The sequence below is a fragment of the Myiozetetes cayanensis genome, unplaced genomic scaffold (assembly GCF_022539395.1).
Source record: "Myiozetetes cayanensis isolate MyiCay16 unplaced genomic scaffold, myiCay2020 scf10, whole genome shotgun sequence".
Taxonomy (NCBI): Eukaryota; Metazoa; Chordata; class Aves; order Passeriformes; family Tyrannidae; genus Myiozetetes; species Myiozetetes cayanensis.
The window spans coordinates 35873124-35896058 of NW_026086605.1; the positions used below are offsets into that span (position 1 = coordinate 35873124).

Consider the following 22935-nt stretch of genomic DNA (forward strand, 5'->3'; position numbering starts at 1 on the left):
AAATTAGAAGCAATTAGGAAGTGCTCTTGTTGCAGAGAATCAGGCTGTAATTTATTGTTCTAGCACTGAGCGTTTTCAGCACTCAGTGCTACTTAGCTTGTTTTCTGGCCTTTAGAAAGGAAAAGTAATTACTGTTGGTTAAGTACAGTCCCCATTCCAGTTTATTTGAAGAATAATTAATCAAGTGAATGTCTTTTCTTGAACAGCTCAGGTGAGCAGAATTAAAAGAGTAGTTTTCCAGGTTGAAATTTAGAAGAACATTAATAAATTACATGTAGAGCTTTCTACGTTGTAGAAATTATCCAGGTTTTGATACTGCTGGGGAAGTCAGGTTCTTAGTAGGAGTTTCAGATGCACTTGCTTTCATCTTCTGCATTCAGTAATTCACATCATCTGAGTAATTCTGAAAAGAAACTGATATTCTCCTCCTATTCTCAATATTCCTGTCACTGACAACAGCTTTGATGATCCTCAAATATGGAATATTAGGATCAGGGAACCCCGGAGTGGTTTGGGTTGGAAGGGACCTTAGCAGATGAAAGTTTTGTAAAACACAGCTCTTACAGCAACATTTACAAGGGAATCCCATTTCATTTACCCCATTTCTGGTGTACAGGTGTGGATTCAGTTAGATGTGATTTACAGGGTGTGTCTGTTTTATTTGCCGTGGCTGTAATTTAATTTTATTAATAAGCATAATCCCAGTGGCAGGCACTTGGCAGCAGTGTGAGTTGATGTAACTCTTCCTATTTTTATCAAATAGGGTAAAATGAATGGGATAAACAGGAAAAGATGAACTGAGAGAAGTTAGTGAGGACAGATTACACACAGATTGAATTTAGAGACCAGTACAATGTTGGGTAAACACTTCTCTCATCATCCAAACAGTCCCACGTGTGACCAAGGCCAACACTGTGAAGTTCTGTGAGGTCAGTGGGTTTGCTGCCAGCACCATCCACTCCCTTAAATATTTTAATTTGAATATAAAAGCCTTTTAGAATAGGCTAATGTGTTGTCTTGCCCTAGATTCTTAGTAAGATTGCTCGAAGGAGATGAAAAGGAAGCTGGAGCTCAGCAGAATGCCACAAATCGTTATCCAAAAGTCATTTTCAATTACAATTCATTTGGGTAGTGATAAACCATATGAATTATTCTGTGTGGGGGTGATTGGATCGAGAGCAGTGTCCTCTGAAAGCTGAGAAGTACTGATGCTCTGAGGAGAAAAAAGAAAAGGAATATATTAATGCAAATGACACTTTTTAACCAAGGATCCACTCCCTGCTTCCCAAAGTCCCCTTTTCTGCAATTCCCTTTTCTTTCCCCAAAATTTTCAACACACACAGACGAGCCCATTCCCATGATTAAAGGCCTTTTCATGCTTTTCTCCTTGAATATGTGAATTAAAAACAGATGTAACACTCATAGCTACTGATTTATGAATTTTGTGCATTAAGCTTTGCTTTGCATTTCATTATAGTAGAATTATTTTGCTTTGCCACTGGGATTTTCATGGAACTCCTGTTTTTCCCCCCTCAGAAATCCAACCAGGCTTCCTTTAGCCACATACACAGTGTTTTCAACCTGCTCAAGGAAAACAACCAGAACCAACACAATCTTTAGGGAAATTAGCAGCAGGAATTGACTTTTCGCTATAATGGTGTGTCATTAGCCCTTCTTTTTCTTTTTAAAGATTTTTTTTTTAAAGTATTAACCTCTGGTTTTATTCATTAAAGTGCATTTTGGCTCATTTATTTTCATCTCTTATTTTCAGCATGACTCAGCTCCAGTGAGTCCTATATATTTCCATACCAAGGCTTATTGGCTTGTTGGTCTTCATCTTCCAAGAGAGAATTCATTCTTCCAATGAAACGATAAAAAAATAACTCTTGATAACTTTTCAATCAACCACAGGATCGTGGAGTGGTTTTGGGTTGGAAGGGACTAAAAGATCATCTTGTTTCACCCACAGCTTCTCTGGGCAGGCTGTGCCAGGGCCTCCCCACCCTCCCAGGGAACGATTCCTTCCCTACATCCAACCTAAATTTCCCCTCTTCCAGCTGGAACCCGTTCCAAATGCCGGAGAGCTGGAGGTGATGCCAGCCCAGCTCCCTCATTGTGGGCACACCTGCACTCAGTCACAGGAGGGTGGGATTTGGCCTGGTAATTCCCAGCATCATCCATATTCATCAGCCCTCAGTCACAGCGGAGTTTGGGAGACATCTGCATTTCTTGCACACGACAAAAGGCAGATTTGCTGCCGTTCTGTTAAGATTAAGAGCAGCTCTTTCTCTCCTTTGACAGCCCTAATGCAACTCTTGAGATGCTGTAGATCCCTCCCTAATGAAGTGTCAAAAATATTTACCTTCAGGACAAATTACAAGAACAGCAAACATCCTCCCTGTGCGTTGGGGAAGTTGGGTACGTTCCTGTCAGCAGCTCACAAGCTCTCCCTGGTGGGTCTGCCCAGCTGAGCCTGGCAATGAAGGGGATGGGAGGAATGGAAACAACACAGTTAAAATACTTGCAGCTGGAATCTGAGCCTTTTCCCGGGCTGTTCTGCACCTGTTTTGCTCATCTCTGTGTAGATGGCTTCTGGGAGGGAAATGGCCTGGGCTGCAGCGATGCTGAGGCTGTTGATGGCTCTGATGCTGAGGCTGTTGGTTGCTCTGATGCTGAGGTTGTTGGTCGCTTCTAAAGTGCCTCTGTCACTGGAGTTTGGTGCATCAAACTCAGCGGCGAGACTAATTTCTCGTTGGTTCTAAGCAGTGACTCCTGAGTGTTGATATTTGTTCAGAAAGGCTGGCTCCAGGTAGTGTCTGTGCCTGGGGCATGGACACCTGCACTGGCAAGGATGGTTTGTTTCTGTTTTCAGGCTGGTTTGGAATATTTCTTTAGTTGTGTAGTAATAGCAATCCTGTGGGCTCTTTCAGTTGTAGCTTGAAGATTTCCTTGGTGTTTGGTTAAGAACAGGTGCTTGAAGGGAAAGATTTGATTGTTATCGTATATTCATGATTTTTAGGGGTCCCTGGGAGAGGCTGGGGCTGCCCCAGGCTGGGCACAGCCCCTTCCAGTGGCCCCTTTCCAGTGGGCCCGTGCCCAGGCACAGCTGAGGTGCTGCTTTAATTTTTGTCCTGCTTTCTCACCGTCCAAATATCAAACTTGGTGTTTAGGTCCAGCCACTTCTTTGTGTTCAGGTTGGATATCTGGGAAAATTGCTTGGCTGAAGGAGGGGTTAAACATTGGCAGGGGCCGCCCAGGGAGCTGGAGAGCATCGTGGAAGCGCTCAGAAAAGGACTGGCCGTGGCACTCGGGGCTCTGGGCGGGCTGACGAGGTGGGGAGCAGGCAAAGGTTGGGCTGGGTGATGTTGGAGGGCTTCTCCAATTCCACAATCCTGTAACACAGCACGCTTTCACATCCAGTTCTTCCTTCAGACTGTGATTGTCAAAGGAAAGCCAAAACTGTGCCTAGTCCTGACATCCACCTGCCAAGCTCCTGCCTGCTGGCTCGGGGCTGGTTTGGGGCTGTATTTCCCTGTGCCAGTTGGAAAGCGGGAGTGCTCTGGAAAAGCTCACTGATGTCTTCACTCTTTTTGACTGACAGAATGGGGTACATTTCAGAAAGCTTTTAACCTCCCCCATCTTTCCTAAAAACACTAATAAAGGGGTTTGAGATCACCCAAGAGGCAGTAATCCTGATTTTAAAAGCAAGCTCCGGAGCTAGAGAACAAAAGCAATTTAACACATTTTGTATTTATGCTTCTGGTAGCCGAGCTGGATAAAGCTTTGTCAATTTAGAGGCAAGCAAAATATTCCCAGAGGATGTGAGGACCATTTCAAGCAGTCCTGCCTCAGTGATGAGTGACAGCCGGTGTCATTGTGGGAGCTCATTTTTTGGGCAGCTCTGCAGCTCTGTGATGTGCTGTTTGAAAAGTGTTTGCTGTCTCCAGCTAAACCAGGCTGGATATTATCATTTAAGTGCTGTGTGGTTGTGTCTGCTCCATCTGGGCCGACAGGAGCTGGAGTAGCATGGAGAGCACATCCAGCTCTGAGTACCTGGATCCGGAGCATCTCCCTGCTGGTATTCCCTGGAAATTATCCCACAAAATGAAGACAGAATAGGAGTTAGTAAAAAATTTCCACCTTAAAGATGTTGTTCTCTGCTGGTGAGGAAACAATTAATGATGATTAATGGCCACCTACTGAAGGCTTAATGACCTTGCACAGATTAAGCCCTTTTAGCAGCAGTGGCGTGTCAGGGTAAACACATCTGTGCTCTCTGGGACCAGGGACAGCACCCAGGGAATGGCTGGAGCTGTGTCAGGGCAGGCTCAGGTTGGATATGAGGACAGGGTTCTTCCCCCAGAGGGTGGTTGGCACTGAACAGGCTCCCCAGGGCAGTGGGCACAGCCCCAAGGCTGCCAGGGCTGCAGGAGGGTTTGGACAATGCTCTCAGGGACAGGGTGGGATTGTTGGGGTGTCTGTGCAGGGCCAGGAGTTGGACTGGATGATCCCTGTGGGTCCCTTCCAGCTCAGGATGTTCTGTGATTGTATGAACTCCTCACGCTGCCACAAGCCCTGACTAGGCTGTGATTATGTTTTGTTCTTAAATCAGGCAAGGCAGGGATTTTACACGGATTTTACATGGATTTTACACCAAGACCTGCCCCTTTTGGAAGTCAGGGCCATTTTTTCTCCAGCATTAGCTTAAGCCACAGGTTCAGAAGCCGTGCCAAGGCTGTGATAAAAGCCTGCTGATTGCTGCTGAAGTGTCCCACACGCTGAGGTGGCGCCCGAGCCCGATGAGTTCACAATGTACAGGCAGTAATTAACTTCCATCTCGCTGTCCCTTCCCACATGGAGCACGGGAAAGCATTGGAAGGGTCCTCAGGAACACAGCACAGCTCCTGGCTGCCCAACAGGAGCAGAAGGAATAGGTCTGGAGAGGACCAGGATGGGGCCACGCAGGGCTGGCAGGCACAGGGAAGGTGGGACAGCTCCCAGGGTTGCCTGGTGGATGCCAGGTCTGCATCCTCAGTCAGCAACAGGGCAGTGCCAGGGAATGCCACTCATTCCTTTCTTAAAAAAAAAAAAAAAAAAGTAAATCTTTATTTGCTCCCAAACTGCCTGTGCAGAATGTTTCTGAGAAGAGGGAGAATATTCTCACTGTGTAAGTCTGTGAATGAGCTGCTGGGGTGTTTTTTTTCTTTGATATTGAATTTTCAACAAGAATTTGGCAGTGGAGGTTTCTCAGAATTGAACTGTTCTTACATGGTGTTGCAGACTTGAACAGTCAATTTATATTATTTTTTTTTTTTTAATTTTTTTTCTTTCTTATGGAGCAGTTTAGTGCCAACAGAGGAGGAAGAAATTGCTGGAAAAGCAAAACTGTGAGCAGCGAAGTTAAATGAACCATTTAAAGCAGCAGCAATATCTGCACTCTGGGATCTAATGTTTTAAATGTCAGAGTGGAAGGAATTTGCCAGACCAATATGTAACTTTATTTAAAGGACAAGGTTAATGATTCCTTGCCTGCAAATTTACCTTGTTTGCCTCTGCTTGTTTTCTTTTCCCCCTCAGGCTGATGATAAGGACACTGGGAATTACAGTGCCATGCAGTACAGACTCATCATTCCCCCCATCAAGGATGGCAAGGAAGGTTTTGTGATTGAAGCCTACACGGGGCTGATCAAAACTGCCATGCTCTTCAAGAACATGAGGAGATCCTATTTCAAGTTCCAGGTCATTGCCACCGACGATTATGGGAAGGGACTGAGCAGCAAAGCTGAAGTGCTTGTAAGTATGAGCCAGGCATGGTTATGGGATAATTCCTGGGGAAATTTAAGCACCACGTAAAGTTGAATTCCAGGCAGACCTATAGAAAAGCCATGAACTGTGTGTGCTTAATTTTTTAAGGCACTGAAATAAAGCCTTTGCCTTTTTAAAGCAAAAGATTTTAGGACGTGTAGGAGCGAGTCCAGAGGAGGCCCCAAGAGGATCAGAGGATGGAGCAGCTCTGCTGGGAGGAAAGGCTGGGACAGCTGGGATTGTTCAGATGGAGAGGAGAAGCTTTGGGGTGACCTCACTGTGGCCTCCCAGGGCCTGAAGGGGCCAAGAGAAAGATGGAGAGAGACCATTGACAAGGGATGGAGTGGACAGGACAAGGGGGGATGGCTTCAAACTGCCAGAGGGCACGGTTAGATGGGATATTGGGAAGGGGCAAAAAGGGACACATTTTGATTATTTTGGATTGTTGGGTGGGTGTTGTTTTGTTTTTTTTTTTTTTTGACAGAACCCAAGTAAGAATTTAGCAAGAGTTTTCAGATACACCTTGCTTTTAAAGAAAAAGGTTTACACGGGATATTGGGAAGGAATTCCTGGCTGTGAGGGTGGGCAGGCCCTGGCACAGGTTGCCCAGAGAAGCTGTGGCTGCCCCTGGATCCCTGGAAGTGTCCAAGGCCAGGTTGGAGCAGCCTGGGCTGGTGGAAGGTGTCCCTGCCTGTGGCAGGTGGTGGAATGGGATGGTTTTTAATGTCCCTTCCCACCCAGACCATTCTGGGATTCCATGACTCCATGTCCCAGCTGGCCATGTCCCTGTTGGCCACATCTTAGTTGGCCCTGTCTCACTTGCTCATGTCTAAGGGGCATCTCAAGGAATAATTTTGGGCTGAGGCTGCACTTGTGAGTTCCCAGGAAAGCAGAACTGTTTCAGAACTGGCTCCAGCCTCAGGCCTGCAGCTCGTGGGGTCTCGCTGTGTAAAGGACATCGACTTCAGTCCAGTCCCAGGAACCATCAGAGCTAAATTTCTTTAGAGCCCATACAACCTGATGGATTGGCTCAATATTAGCATAATGTGGATGGGCTGAAGTGCGTTATCCCCTTCACGGGAGCGCTGTCAAACGGTACAGATGAGAACCATAACACTTGGGGCTCTGAGTTATGCGGGGATTCACCAAATAAACGTAATGGATGGCGGCCTCATGCCTGACCTCCCCACATGATAGGGCACCCTCAGGCAATTTGGGCAGTAATGGTGGATTAAAATAGAGCCAGAAGGTATCGACATTGAAATTAGAAAGTGAAGGATGTCTCATTAATTTATAGAGGTCCCTGTGGGTTGTCTGGGTGAGTGATGGGCAGCGCACTCGCTGTCTTTGAGCAAGGCATGGAGTGGCTGGAGATAGATACAGCTCGAGATCAACACCATCCCACTGAAAACTGGGACATGCCAACGTCTGGTGCCAAAAATCTGGTGCCCTGCAATGATCCACACTCTTTGTAGGCTCTGCCCTGGTTTAAAAATTGGGAACTGCCTAATGGATGAATCTTGGGATCAAAGGGATATCACTCACAGGCTAGTGCTTATCAACAATTTTATGCTTTCCCTGCCTTTACAAATGTGGAGAATAAGCAAGTTTCCTATAGAAACCTCCAATTTTGCTTGATTTTTTTTGTCCAACACCCCTGGTTTCCCGTAGCTTGTCATGAATGTGTTTATCCGTGGTTTTGTGCGTGAACAAGTGGTGATAATTGTGACTCCTGCAATGTGAAAAGAACTGCTGCCTTTGTCTGCAGCGTTGCCTTCATGCAGCCCTCAGCACGTGGAGCACAGTGGTTGTTGAGTTGGCTAATGTCATTAATTCTATTAAACCGATCGTTCTGTTAGAGTTCTGCTGCGTGATTTCAGTCTAAATTCTATTTGGAGTTCATTATAATTCTGTTCTTCTTACACAGAAGCCTGATCAGGGCCTCTGATGACATTTCAAGAACATTGAAATGTTTGGAGTTGACTGAAGCTTCAAAGCTGGTGAATCAGTGTTTGATGTGGAAGGGTATTGTGGCTTTTCTGCTGCGGTGATTGCAGGGCCCAGGCTCCTCTTTTGAAAATCAGGGGTCGTTTTATTTCCTCTAGAATCAACTTAATTCTTGATTTTTAAATTTATCAGGCTTCACATTGGCCTACTCTTCCAAATTTTCCTGCAGAATCCTCTCCAGGATGGAGGAGGACACAGCTCAGCGTCCCTTTTGCACACTGACCGTCCAGCCTGACGTTGGGAAACTCAGGAGTGGCGCTGTTTTTGTAGGAGAAAATGCCAATTCCAGAGCTTTTCTTCTGAGCTCAGTCTGTGCTTTGGTGGAAAACTGGAATTTAATTTTATTTCAACAAAGCACACGAGTATTGAGTGGATTAGAGGCATTTTTCCTTCTTTTTTTTTTTTAAGGAAAGAGTTCAACTGTAAAATATACACAGTTATGAACAGTTTTATGATGTACAGAGGGAGAGGCTAAAGCAATGGGAGATTAAAATAAAAACTTTCACTGATAACTTTGAAGTAAGCAAACAATTTCCTTCGTGATTTTCTAACAAAGTGTCATTGATTTTGTTGAATTAATCCTGTATTTCCATTTACCTTGGTGCACGCTGCATGTCCCCAGGGCAGGATTTTCCTGGCATCAGAATGCTCAGGAGTAATTTTGGATACGGCCCCTGGGAGGTCTGTGGTTCTGGGAGTAAAGACTAAACTATGAAGAACAGGTTTTGCATTTCCCACCTTAAAGATCTCTTAATTCTGATGCAGAGCTGCAATGGCAGTTTGAGAGATTTCCCAGCTCCCCTGTTTGGAATTAAAAGGAGAGATCTGTGCATGGCTGTGGAGGCAGGGAAGTAGTGATTCCATTCTTTTTGTGGGGGGAGGATGCTGTGCCCCATGAGCAGTGCCTGCTGAATTTCCCTCTTTCTTTCCAGGTGTCTGTGGTCAATCAGCTGGATATGCAAGTCATCGTCTCCAATGTTCCTCCCACCCTGGTGGAGCAAAACAAAGATCAGCTCATAGGGTAAGACATTTATTTCCTCTGCAAATATCAGACAGTTCGCTGGGTTTGGGGTTAGGTCCAGCAGGGAGTGCTGAAATATTTGAGACCAGCCAAAATCCTTTTGGTCCAGGAACAGCACTCGGGCACCACAGCATCATCAGCTTCCAGGAGCCAGACCTGCACTTCTGGCTTCTTTTTGGGAGACAAACACAGTTTTGCGTGCTTGGGGTCTTAAACCCGTGGATTGGACCATGTAGGGTAGAAAATACTGTAGGAAATAGTTTATAAATGATCTTTGTACTCTTCTGTCCCTTTAATCAGTGATGAGAGGCACTTGTCAGATTTCCACAGGTCTGGTCCATCCTGACTGTTGTAGTACCTTTAATTCTCCATGGATTTTGAAATACCTTGGGATTGATGATGCAATCCCTCGTTGGAAAAGCAGTGAATGGCTCACAGCTCCCCTGGACCAGGAAAAAGTACTGATGGATTTGCTCCTGGAGATTTAGGACGTGTTCCCCTCTCCTAACATCAGAAGCACTAATGAAGTTGTTCAGGCTTCATTCACATGGATCCCATTTCCCAGAACTAGGAATGACTTCCTGAAAGGAGGTTCTGATGAGGTGAGGGTTGGTCTCTTCTCTCAGGTAACAAGGGACAGGATGAGAGGAAATGGCCTCAAGTTGTGCCAGGGAAGGTTTAGGTTGGATTGGAGGAACCATTTCTTCGCAGAAGGGGTGGTTAAGGATTGGAATGGGCTGCCCAGGGCAGGTCCATCCCTGGAGCTGTTCTGGAAACATGTGGATGTGGCACCTGGGGACATGGTTCGGTGGTGAACATGGTTCTGGGCTGACAGTTGGACCTGGTGACCTCAGAGATCATTTCCAACCTGAACCATTGCATGATTCTGTATTTCACAGGGAACTGAGTTTTTTTAATGAAAACAAAGGCTAAAAAAAAAAATCCTGGCCAGGTTTTGAGTTCTCAGAATCAGCCTGGGGAGTCTTTACCTTCACAGTGTTTTGTGGAGTAAATTCCTCTGTGCTCTCATCTAGAGATGTCACGTCATTTCCTCTGTAATGGAATAGTGAGGTGGCTTAAAATGGGTGCTTTGATGAAATACAGTCATAGAATAAGCCAGGCTGGAAGGGACCACAGTGGGATCTGGTGCCACCTCCCTGCTCCAGCAGGGCCAGCCCAGAGCACACAGCACAGGAGTGTGTCCAGACAGCTCTGGGATATCCCCAGGGAGGAGACTCCAGCCCCTCTCTGCTCAGGGCTGGGTCCCTGCCCAGACAAGAACCCTTTAACATGGTGTGGAAGTGACCAGACAGGTTTTTCCCTGGAAATCCAAATGTAAACTCAAGTGCAGATCCTTGGAGTGATCACTGAGGGAGTGTTTTGGAATATGCACAGTGAAGCTGCTGACTTAATGGTTTGGGTATATAAAACTGACTGCCATCATCCCTCACAGGAGCTCTGCTTTGATGCAGAGAAACTGTGGTGCACTTAAAAGAGATATTATGTTATATATTACAGCAATAAATATCGCTGTAAATTATAGTGCCCAATATACATCACATGTACATCGTGCATAGTATATAATTTTATGTCTGATCATAGCATATGAGATGGTAAATTTTATGTCTGGGAGCTGGAACACACGGTCCTTCTCCAGGGAAGTGCTTCTGAACGGGGATGCTTTCCCTGCAGTTGTGGGGTTTTTTTTCCTTCTCCACAGTGCATGAAGTGGTAGAAAATTAGCATGTCTCAGCTGCTGGATGCAGTTGCAGGGCATAAATCACTGAGACTCCTCAGTTTTCCCATAGGAGAAGTTCTGTTCCGTTGCTTGCTTTAGGATCTTTGCTGTGTAATTACCGAATTAAGTCTAATTACAGGTGGCTGGACCTTTTCTCTGTTGGGCTGGTGGCAGTGAGCTTGTCCTTCAGCACTGGCCACGGCCAGCATTTGGTTTCCTCCCCTTCAGGAGATGCTCTTGAGTCCCAGGTCCTGCTAGAGCTGCTTTGCTCTTTGCCTCAGCACTCCCCGACAGGGACATTTTGGGGTCATTTTGCTCCTGGCCCTTCATTCCACCTCCCCTTCCTTTTTCCTCTGTCACTTGCTTGCACTGTATCGTTTCATCCTAAATTAAATTGCCAAATCAGGAGAGAAGTAGATTAGATAATCAAAGAATTGATTTAAGTTGATTAAATAGATTCAATTAGATCAAATAAATAGTATGTTAGAAGGCAAATTTCCTTTGCAGTGTGCAATCCAGTATGCTGGTGGTGGTGCTGGGTTGATGGTTGGACTTGGATCTTAAAGGTCTTTTTCAGCCTTAACAATTCATGATCCTATTCTTTCACAGGATTAGGATAAGTGGATGTAAAGAGATTGGCTCTGGGTTGTTTCCTAAATATTGTGGATGTTATTTTATGCAGAGGAAATTGGCTCAGTGCTGCTCCTTCCTGCCAGACACAGGCCTTGTGTGTGACAGAAAACTAGAAATCATCTTTGTGAAAGGCTGTTTTTATAAAGAAGGGCTGTTCTTGGGCTTGAAATAAACCCCAGGGGCCAGAGAAAGAGTAGAGCCTTCCTGTGCTCTTTGTACGCTGTGCTAAGGCATTGGGGAGCTCAGGTGCACCCCCCCAAATCTGTCACTAACTGCTATGGGAGGGGCTGGAATGGGTCCTTGTCTCCTTGGGGAAGTGCAGCTGAAAATCCAGCTGGTTACTTGTCAATTATTAACCTTGCGAGAATCACAGAGCCGGAATTTGGCTGACGTGGAGCAAAGTGGGGGAGTTAACGAGAGCACTTGAAAGGTCCACGCTGCTGTGGACAGGCAGAGCTCCCATCCCTGCGTTGTTGCCAAATTCGCCTTTTCAAATGCTTGGAACGTACAAGTTTATCATTTATTATTTAACTAAGTTATGTTTGGGAGGTGGAATTTCAGCCAGAAAGGATGCATGATCTCGAGTCTTCAACACTACTGACTCCAAGTCTATGGTACCAGTTATCTGAGTCCTGAAAGGAAGAACGTTTTGGGGTTGGGTTTTTTTTTAATTTCTTAAACTATTTTATGTGCTCCAGAAACGTAAGAGGCTGTCAAATTACTAAACAACTTAGATGGGATATTGGGAAGGAATCCTTCCCTGGGAGGGTGGGCAGGCCCTGGCACAGGGTGCCCAGAGAAGCTGTGGCTGCCCCTGGATCCCTGGAAGTGTCCAAGGCCAGGTTGGATGGGACTTGGAGTAATCTCAGATAGTGAGAGGTGTCCCTGCCCGTGGCAGGGGGTAGAACAGGATGATCTTTCAGGTCCCTTCCAGTTCAAACCATTCTGGGATTCTTTATGAAGCAGAATGCCACCAGCCAAGGGACAGCTCAGCCAACTAAAATACCTGTAATAAATACCTGTATTATTTTGCCTTTCCGTTTCTTTGACATCTAAAAATGATTTTCCAGGTACTTCGGGCCACGTGGTGTCCTCAGTGACAGTGGGAGTCTGAGTGCCCTTCATTTCCTTTCCCTGGTGTCACTGCTGGGAAGTGGGGGAGTGGTGGGAATGGAGATGCACAGGGAGGTGCTTTGCTCATCCCATTTTGTCTGTGGAGCTAAAAGGGAGCAGCAGGGAAGGCTTGTCCCCTTTTTGTTTGCTGGTTCCATCTCTCACTACACCCTGTTGGGAGGATGTTAATTACCATTAACAGAAGACAGACTACTTTTAATTTGCCTTCTGCTGATCAGTACAGCAGAACTGCCAGTGCTGCTGTTACTTCAAAGTAGGCACCTCACAACTTGGTTCTTGTGAGTAGCACTACAAGCAAGCAGAGTTTTCAAACCCTAAAGAGTTTTTCAGCATCACAAGTTCAGCTGAATGACTTTTCAAACAACTCTGCAGGGAACTGCCCTATTTTTAAGCGAATTCTTTAATTGCTGCTTTTCAGTCTTCGGTGCATTTTTATTACTTATTTTAACCTAAACATGCAATTTGTGTGTTTCAGATTGAATATTCCTGTCATTCTGCTGTACTTTGGGTGTTTCTTGCAACGTCAGTTAAAGCCAGTGCCTGCAACGTGCCTGTTTCTCATAGGCAGAAAGTGGTGTCAGTGCTCTGGGCTTGGGGACAAGGAGGGCATCGGGCACAGGGGGAATCCACGGGCTGGGAGGGCTTTTCCAACCTCAGTGATCCCGGGATTCTGTGAAAAACATCCCCTTGCTGCAGCCAGAGAAGATGCTTGTATGGTAATTAGGGAGGTAAATCCTTTTGCACAACGCCCTTCTGAGGACTTTGGTTTCTCTCAGCCATTTCCATTCTCACAGTGTTTGCTGGGGCTTTTTTTTCTTTTTTTTACATGATAATCTGCATATCCCAGATTTGTCCTGTCAAGTTTTACCTGGGAGAATTATTGTTCCTGAGGTGTCTGTGACAGGTTATCACCTTGGCTGCCAGTGAAGAGTGTTCCAGAAGCAGAGATAAGTAGAGTTTACCATATCTGCAAACAACAGGAGTGCTTGTTTAGAGGACACCAGTCAACCAGCAGCGTGGCAGCCAATCTGTATCTCTATTTTCTCTGCACCAACAGTATATATTCACTGCTAGGCTCTGACAGACTTGGATTTTTCAAAATCCTATAGGAAAGCTGCTGTTTTAAGGGCAGGCTAAATTTCCACACAGAGAGGAGAGATGGTCTTGAAAAATCAGGAGCTGGTGATGCTGCCTTGACAGCGTTACCTTGGAAATCTTGTGTCAGGAAAAAAAAAAAAAAAACAGCAACTAAATGTAACCTCAGCAGCTGCAAAAGGTTTTGTGTAAAACAAGTGACTTCTTAATGTCACTGGTGTCCTATTTTGAGAGATGTGTCTCCCTCCACACCCTAATGCATCCCTGATCCTGATGCCTCCATCAGGCAGCATGTTCCCCCTGCTCCCCTTGCTTTGGCCTCCCAGCTCAGCTACTGCTTTTGGATTTGATATTCTGATCACATAAATTAGTCCAGGAAATGGTATGTTTTCTTATAACTCCCAGGAGTTTAGATGGAGCACTGACACTTCCAAATTCTCTGGTTTATGTCTCCGTACCTCTTTGCCCGTGTGTCCAGTGTTGATGATATTTGCTTTTATGCCTTTGTTTGTGAAACTGGCTTTGAGTGAGGGAACCCTTCTTGGCCCCAGTTTGGAAACCTCATTCATGTGTCCAGCAAGTGTGAGTGTTGTTATTGTTATGCTGTTGTGATTTTGGGCAGAGCTGCTGCTGAGTTCTACTGGCCTTTTTTTTATTTCTTCTCCTTGTAGAACTCCTGCTGCAGTTTATTTTATTCCATTTTTTGCCCACGTCAGCCTGATATTCCAATTTTCTCCTGCCAGTAAAACTTGCAGGTGTTGCAGCACCTGAAACGTTGGAGGGACAGATGAAATACCCAGTTTAAAGTCGTCGGAGTGGTTGTTTCTGTGGGGGAAAATTTACTGCGTCAGGGTGGAATGGAAGTGCTGAAGTGGTACAGCTTCATAAAGGGATGGCAGGGAGGCTTTGTGTGAAATATGGGTGGTGTTTCCCATGAGCCCTTTAAAACTCAGCCGAGGCCGTAAATACAAAGAGCTCGGCTTAAGGGTGCTCTTCCTGATGGCCTCTCCAAACCCTGCCGAGCTTTTCCCGGGAGTTCAGCATTTCCGAGGTTCTGCTGAGCAGGGGTTCCGTTCAGAGAGTGCTCTGAAGGTCACCACCCCCCTCAGCCTGCGGGCTGGGGCTGTCCCTGCAGCTCTGCCTCCATCTCCCCCCAGCATTTTGGAACGCTACATCCAGGACCAGATCCCCGGGGCGACGGTGGTGGTGGAGTCCATCGGGGCGCGGAGGTTTGGGGACGGGTTCTCCCAGGAGGATTACACCAAGTCCGACCTCATGGTCTACGCCATCGACCCGCAGACCAACAGGGCCATCATGAGGAACGAACTGTTCAAGTGAGTGTCTCCTTTCTTGCTCCTCCTCTGCTCCCGGGGCCTCCTGGAAGCCTGTGGGTCTGGTGGGAGGTGGTTCAGCATGACAGGAGCAGGAAAATCTCTGGAAGCGGTTGCTGCCTGGCCTTACCCTCCGTAGCTTGGGGATTTACCACTTCACCAGCTAAATCATCCCATGATTTAGTCTTTTTCCCTTTTTTTTTTTTTTTAAATTTCTTTTGATTTCTGTAGGTTCAGTCATAGTTTTATAGTTTTATTATAACTGAAGGATCCAACTGGTGCTTTTAATTTCTGTGTCCCACCAAGATCTAGGCTTATGATCACATCGTCCTCCAGATTTTTATTCCTGAGAAGTTACTTGCCCTCTGCACTCTGGGCTGTGTTTTAATTCTTTTAATCTCTCCAAGTTGTCTCTGAAGCCTCTCCAGTCTTCCAGCATAACTTTTTGAAATAGGGATGCAAACATTTTGTGAGTTGATATAAAATTTTCTATTCCCGGTTTTATTCAAGAGCAGAAGTGAAAATTCAGGAAGCCAGCAGAAATCCGTGATAGACAGATAACCATTATCATTAATCTGCAAAGAAAAGTGCCAGTGAATCTGCTTGCAGTTCTCCTTTTTCAGCCCAACCCACTCCCCCAAACGAGTCTCAATAAAATGGATCTCGCTGCCTTGCATCCAGACTGTCTCCTGATCCCCTCTTTAACATTGCTTTTCCACTCTGACACTTTAGAAATCCCTGGAGATGTGTGTTTTGTTCCAGTCATAGCCAGTTCAGAGTGGCTGAAGTGGGATCCCTTTAGAAATGCTCGAGGTCAAGAGGACATTATTGAATGCCATGAAAAAATAAACTTTTTTCTGATGCAGACTCTGTTCACAGTCAGAAAAAAAAAATGTCCCTCTTCCTTTTGGGGCCCTTTGAAAATACAGGAATGTCTTTTAGGAACATTCATGTGTCCAGTGAAATACCCAGAGCAGAAGAGAGCTAAGATAGGTTAAAAATCAGATTTTCAAGTGTGAAGGATCAGCTGAGGAGCAACCTCATTAAAATGCTCCATGTGCCTGCACACTCCATTTTTTGGTGGTTTTTTTTTTTCCTGTCTTCAAAAGCTTTTAAATATTTAAATCATCAAAATCCCAGGGAATGCTTTCCTGGCTTTAGGATAGAGGTGAGTAGGTGTCAGCTCCCTGGATTAAGGAGGGAGAGCTTTGTAGCTTGACAGCTGGAATTACCAAGTTTTCCCAGCCAGTGGGTGACTCTCCAGGGATTTGCCCCAGCTCAGGGATGTACCCAAATCTACAAAGAAATCCCTCCTGTGAGCATTTTCCTGGAGGATTGATTTTGCAAGGAGGGCTCAGTGTTCTTGCTGCCACAGTCCCAGGACTGTGGGAATCCATGAGGCACAACCATCCTTCTACCAGGCAGGAATCTGCTCTGGATCTGCCAGAAAAGAGATCAGTTGGAGAAAGGATCATTGAATAAACTGGAGATGATGGGAGGAAGGTGAGAGAGTCCTAAAGAAATGGAGCCTCCTGTTTTAAAAATGGAATTGGCAGGAAGGAATATAAATTTGCCTGAGTTATTTTCCAAGTGTTCAGCAATCCCATGGTGTATCCAGAGGAGAGAACTGTACCAACAGCACAGAGTTAGCACATGAGTTCTGCCAGCTGGGATTTTAGCACAGTTTACAAAGTGATTGTGTTTTGGAAGATGCCTGGAATGTTTTTTTTTGGGAACACTCTACTGTGATCCTGCTCCTAAATCTGTCTTGATTGCACCCAAAAAATGGGCCTGAATAGTAACTGTGCTTTGCTATTTCCTCCCTCTACCACAAACCCCTGAAAGACTCTTAAGGCCACTTAGAGATAATTTTCCAAACTGAAATGATCAGCCTCCTTTTCTGCCTTTTTGGAGGAAAGAGGGTTTGATTTATTGGAGCATAAAAGCCAGTTGAAAGCAGCAGATTTCTCCTGCGTATATTAAGTGGGAGACGTCCACCATCACAAATAAACTGCTTACCCTGCCCGAATCTCCTGCACGACGTGCCGGGCTCCATCACGGAGCGACCGCTCACGCCTGAGTTACAACCTGTTAAAATAGGGCTTGTCAAGAAAATGCTGAGGGAATTCTAATGGAGAGACGGTTGAAACCATCCCGAGATTTAATGCTGTCCTGCTGGGATGCTTCTGCCCGCTCAAAGGACGTGTGGCGTGCACCAGTGACATCTAGTGTGCAGCAGAAGAGTGAGGCTCCGTTTGAGCTCACTTTATGCCTCCTGAACCGTCCTTTAGGCTTGAAAAGGGATTTATTTCTTTTCCTCAAGCACCACGAGCATTTTTTGTGGAAGAAATCAAGGGGCAAACAATGCTGTGAGGGTTTCTGAGTAAATGAATTAGAGACCAAGCTGATTTTAAGAAATTAACTGCCATTAAGAAATGGTTTTTGAGGAGGGTTATTTCTGTCTGATGATCAGGTTAAGGAAATCAAGCTATTTCAGAGTATTTCAGACTGTCTTCAGACGTTTGGAGTTTATGTGCAGAAATCCTTTCAGAATATTTTTTTAGCTGCTGTTTTTCATTTGATCTTCAATGTTTTGGGGTTTTTTTTTTTTGACACATCATTTTTCCCCAGGAGAACCACTGTGCAGGTGGGGGTCCTGCTGTAGCTCTGAGCCATAAGGATCCTGCATCCTAATAGTGCCTCCTGCTTTGGTCTTTTTAGCTGGGCAGCTTGTGAGACGCTCAGTCCTCACTTCCAGAGCGATCCAAGGATTTTTCTCTTCCTTTGGAAGTTAAAGCCTTGCCTGATGTATTTTTTTGTCCCGCCAGCCAAAGGATTTCCCTGCAAAGCTGGGGAAAGTCCTCCTGCTTTTAGAGCAGCAGCAATCCCAGTGGTGAATGAATCCCATAAAATAGAATCATTAAGGTTGGAAAAGACCTCCAAGGTCATCAAGTCCAACCGTTCCCCCAGCACTGCCAAGGCCACTCGTGTCCCCAGGTGCCACATGCACGTGGTTTTTGAACCAAGGATGGGGAATCCACCACGGCCTGGGCAAGATCAAGCGGATCTTTAGGCCGGAGTGGGATGTGTTCAGGAAGGGCTGGTGGATCCTCTGTAACAGAGCAGGGAAGAGCACAAAGCAGTGCCACTCTGAGCCCCTAGAAATCAGGATGAGCTTCAGCTCACCCCTCCCTTTCGGTGCTTAAGCCGTGTCCTGGTGTGAGGTACGCTGGAGTTATCCCAGGGATCAGGAGGAATTGGCACGTGTACAGCCCAGGCTGTGTCAGCCCAGGGTCATCAACCCCACCACGGCCACCCAAACACCCTTCCCGCTCCTGACCGCGCTCGTTCTTGCGCCGCCGAAGGTTCCTGGACGGCAAACTGCTGGACATCAACAAGGACTTCCAGCCCTACCTGGGGCAGGGCGGGCGCATCCTGGAGATCCGCACGCCGGACGTGGTGGCCAACGTGAAGAAGCAGGCGCAGGCCGTGGGCTACACCGAGGGCGCCCTGCTGGCCCTGGCCGTCATCATCATCCTGTGCTGCCTGCCCGCCATCCTCATCGTCATGGTCAGCTACAAGCAGTGAGTAACCCCCTCCTCACCTCCCAGCCCCAGCAACTGCAGATAAAGTGAAAATATTCCTTTTTTTTTTTTTTTTAATTTTAAATTATATAGTTATTTTTAAAAATGAAATTCTAAAATATTTATAATATTAATGTATTTATACTCTTAATGTATTTGTAATATTTATAAATACTGTCCCTAATATTTATATTATTTTAAAATAATATTTATAAATTATTTTAATATACATACTGTTTTCCGCCCAAAATAATCACAGTTTTACATTTTTCACCCAGCTTCTTAATGGTAAGTTGTAAATTTCCTGGAGGATGTTTTTTGTGCCATTTCTGTCCAAGGCAGCGGAGAGAACCTTCTTGGTATTTTCACTCACCTCTTGCATTAACTTTATATTAATTTTAGCTCACCTCTTATATTAACTCACCCCTTAGTTAAACCTGAAGAGGTTTAATTAATTGGCTGATAAACTAATTAAAGGATCAACATCACCAGCAAGGAGCTCCCAGCTAAGCTTTTTTGGGCCCACTCATATTTCAAATCAATGCATTTGGACTAAGGGGTAGATCAATTCCTGGATTAATATATATATTTAATCATAGATTTAGTCTTTAATTAAAGATTCTACTCAGAGATACTTGGAGCCATTTATTAATGGCTTTATTATTAATTATTATATTCACATATCAGTTTCTCCAAACCATTTGGGTCACTGAAAAAGACCCTTTAAAGGAGTTTGGAATAGTTTGTGATGGCAGTGCATTCCCAAGCTTCCCTGCTTATCCCAAAGTTCCTCAAAAAATTCAGGTTCGACCTCCAATTAGTTGGCTGCTGTTACCTGAACTGCCTGTTTGCTGAAGAAATCGAAGAGCACTGCTTTTCCCTGGCATCTGTTAGATTATCAAAACATCATCCATCTCTTTTAAGAGCTTTAAGGAATCTGCCCAACTTCATTTCATCAAAAAAAAAGCCCATTTTTGCTGTCTGCAAGTCAGACCTGGAGCCAAATTTATAGCAACCCAGTGTGAATAAACTGTATTTTTATGAGAAATGCATCACTGAAAAGTGCCAAAGAAAATAAAAGGAATTTTAGTGTTAATAGAGGCACCAAAACTGTCCCGAGCCTTCTGCTTTGTTTTTGCATTACAGCCTTTTTTTTCTCCTTTTCAAAAGGAGTTTCAGGATTTTTCCTGAAATATTTCTCTTGTAATAAAGCTGAAAATTATGCCTTTGAAATAATCCAGTACAACCCTGGAAGGTACTTCTAAATAATACATGATTTACTAACACTGATCACAAATGAATGGTACCTTCTAAATAAGAATAAGTAATGCTCCTTCACTACTGGAAATGTTTTCTAGACCATTCTTGAAATGTGTTAAAATGGAGAGGCTGGTAAATATTATAATAATCATCATCATCATCTATGTTTTATAAAATACAGTTATTCTATTCTGTTCTATTAAAAACAGGTATAAAAATGCACCTGTTAAAGAAATAACACGAGAAACACTATTTTTTCCATGCCTTATTCTGTTCCCTGTGGGAATGTGGCAGGGAGCTGTTTTCCATAAGCCCAAAAGCAGCTTTTCCCTGCTGGAATTCCTGTTTCTGCTGACTGCAGAATTGTTTCAAGGGCAACAAAAATAGCAGCAGAACACTCTTCAGCTCTGGAAATTAGGATCCTTTAAACATGTCATTAATCCTGTAATTTGATCTATGGACTAATTAAGTAGCCTCTAGGTTATTACTCCTGTTAAATTCACTGTTTGAGACAGTTGTTGGAAACAGAATTCATTTAACCTGCCTTTTTATCTCTTTTTTTTTTTTTTGCATAACAAAACAGATTCAAAGAGTAAGTACTTATTTCCAGCTTCATTTCTACCAGCTTGCATAGGAATGCTGACAGCCTGCCAGGCTTTAGTGTTTAGATATATTAAATGTATATTTTTAGCCTTCTGTAAGAGTTGATTCCTGTGCTCCAGCTTGCTCCTGAACCCTTGGTACGAGGAGTTTAAAAGTGATTTATTTGTGCGTGATTTATTATTGCATTAAGGATATGGGGGATTGGGCTTATTGTTGTTTCCTGCAGGGAAAAAGGAAAATATCCCCATATGCGTGGAGTTCCTGAACGGAGGAAGGCAAAAACAAAACAAACGTTTCTTTCAGGAAAACTTTTAATTGAAACGGACATTTCCCAGCCAAAACTCCCCTGGGAAAAAGGAGTTGAAGGTGGACAAGGGGAATGGCTTCAAGCCAAAAAGAGGAGATTCAGATGGGATACTGGGAAGGAATCCTCCACTGGGAGGGTGGGCAGGCCCTGGCACAGGTTGCCCAGAGAAGCTGCCCCTGGATCCCTGGAAGTGTCCAAGGCCAGGTTGGACGGGGCTTGGAGCAACCTGGGCTGGTGGAAGGGGGTAGAATGGGATGATCTTTAGAGTCCCTTCCCACCCAAACCATCCTGGGATTTTAAATTCATCCTGGATTTTATTCCTGTCTGGGGGAGCTCTGGGATTCCACCAAAACAGAACAACAGAGCTGAACAAGCCAGGAAAACGTTATGGTTTTGGTGAAGCAAATACTCAGGGATGTTTATGAACTGCAGAAAAAAACATGGAAGACTTTCCAGTTTGGCTTTCTGCCGGGGTGGGGAGCATTTCTGATGAGTCTTTCTTCTCTCTGTTGCTCCCCAAGGAGACAGGCTGAGTGTGCCAAGACTGCCAGGATCCAGATGGCTTTGCCAGCAGGGAAACCGGCCAGTGCTGCTGCCAACAACCTCTACGAAGAGCTTGGAGACAGCACCATGTGAGTATTCCTTGAGATCCACCAATCAATCCAGCCTGGGCTAGTGGAAGGTGTCCCTGCCCCTGCCCATGGCAGGGGGAGGGAACTGGGTGAGCTTTAAGGTCCCCCAACCCAAACCAGTGGGGGATCCTGGGATTCTCTGATCTGGCTTTGTGCACTCTGTGTCCAAAAGGCTTTTCCTCGTGCCTGCTTGGGGTTCTCCAAGATCCAGAAAAGGCATAGGATGGCCCTGTGAGGAGAGGAAAAGCCATTTAATCTTCCTGTAGGGCCTGGGAGCATTGGCAAATCCAGCCCTCCCCGTTTTCTAAAGCTGTTGACTAAACACATCCAATAAAATACATTACTTATAAATTCATTAATTAACTGCACACATGTGAAATGACAGAACACTGAAAATTGCTGCCCCCAAGTCCCCATTTCCCACAGTAAGAAATCCTCTGTTGGGTAAAGTGTGTTGCTTTTGGGGTTTTTTTTCCTTTATTTTGCTCTAAACTTAAAGCTGTTTAAATATTGAAATTAAAGGAGCTCTCAGAGAAGAGAAACCACTGGCAGGTCTATGAATGCATCTCTTATCTATTACATGCTCATAAAATAATAATATGGCGAGGCTGCCTACCTTTTCATGCTTCTGGAAACCTGAAGTTGATGGACTCCAACAACAATTTGACTCCCAGTGTGAAAATATTCCAGAGGGGGTGAATAGCCAATTATTATTTGTCCCATACTGGGAGGGGTTTGTTGGTGAGCTTTGCCACACTTCCTCACCTCTGCTGATCTGAAAAGTCCAGGGGATGCTGAGTGATGTTTGGAGGCAGGCAGGGAAGCGAGGATTGCTCCGTTTTCCATCGTTATTTGTTTTGCTCAGACAGTTGGAATTTTCCAGCTGCTGAGATTGAGTTTATCAAAGGCTCCAGGGGCGTGACAGAGCTGTAACTCTTGGCCAGACAGTCTGCGCTCGGGGAATCATTCCAGGGCTTGAGGTTTTCTGGGTGAAGAGAGGAATAAAAATTCCTGGGAGCAGGAATAGCTTCTCCTGATTGCTGCATTCCCTCCCGAGCCTTTTGCCTTTGACAAGTGCTACCCTTGGGCAGGAAGGGAGGGAAAATGGATGTTCAGCTGTGGAATACAGTGATTTTGGCATGTGTTTGTGAACCACATCTGTACTTTTGCACTGAGGTGCCTGCTGGGTAAAATTCCCCCTATTTTTTTTTCTTTTTTTTTTTTATTATTTTGCATTAAACTAAATTTCTCTTGAAATTCAAGATGTATTGCCAAATACCCGATGCTAAACCCAGAAAAGGCCTTGTTTTGCCGGGGGTTTATCTGCAAAGGGGTTTTTTATGTTTTTTTATGTTTAGTACTGCAGCATAGAGGGCCCGTTCACAAATATGCAGTGTTGACTCTGAGGCTGAGATTTATGCTAATTTTGACAAAAAATTGATTTTATTGCACCAAAAAAAGGGGGCTGTAGTTGGAATATTTTCTCTCAGATGTCTTTGCACGCAGCTAAGGTATATCCATCGTGCTGAGGAAATGACTAAACATCAACCAGTAAAAATCCTTAGAAGGTAACTGAAAACTCACAGGATTTTAAAGGAAAGAACACACTTCAATAAATATAATTACGGTTTTATTTTGCTCTGTCAAATATTTGATTTCAGGGTGCATGTATGACTTAGGAAATTATTATTTGGGAAATCCCTTTGATTAACATTTTGCATGAATTTTAGCCCCAAATTCCCTGTCCTTAATTGTCCCAAGGCAGTCATCTTTCATTTGCAGTGC

General features: G+C 44.8%; 1 protein-coding gene across 7 annotated transcripts in view; it reads left to right on the forward strand.

The window, feature by feature from the left end:
- PCDH15 (protocadherin related 15) overlaps positions 1-22935 on the forward strand; it is a 460568-nt gene that overhangs the window by 421765 nt on the left and 15868 nt on the right. For all 7 annotated transcript variants that reach the window (XM_050305502.1, XM_050305496.1, XM_050305499.1 and 4 more), the window contains 5 exons: positions 5578-5793; positions 8745-8833; positions 14591-14767; positions 18130-18348; positions 21040-21150. In XM_050305502.1, coding sequence (XP_050161459.1) covers positions 5578-5793; positions 8745-8833; positions 14591-14767; positions 18130-18348; positions 21040-21150 — 812 coding nt within the window. The remainder of the gene's footprint in view (positions 1-5577; positions 5794-8744; positions 8834-14590; positions 14768-18129; positions 18349-21039; positions 21151-22935) is intronic.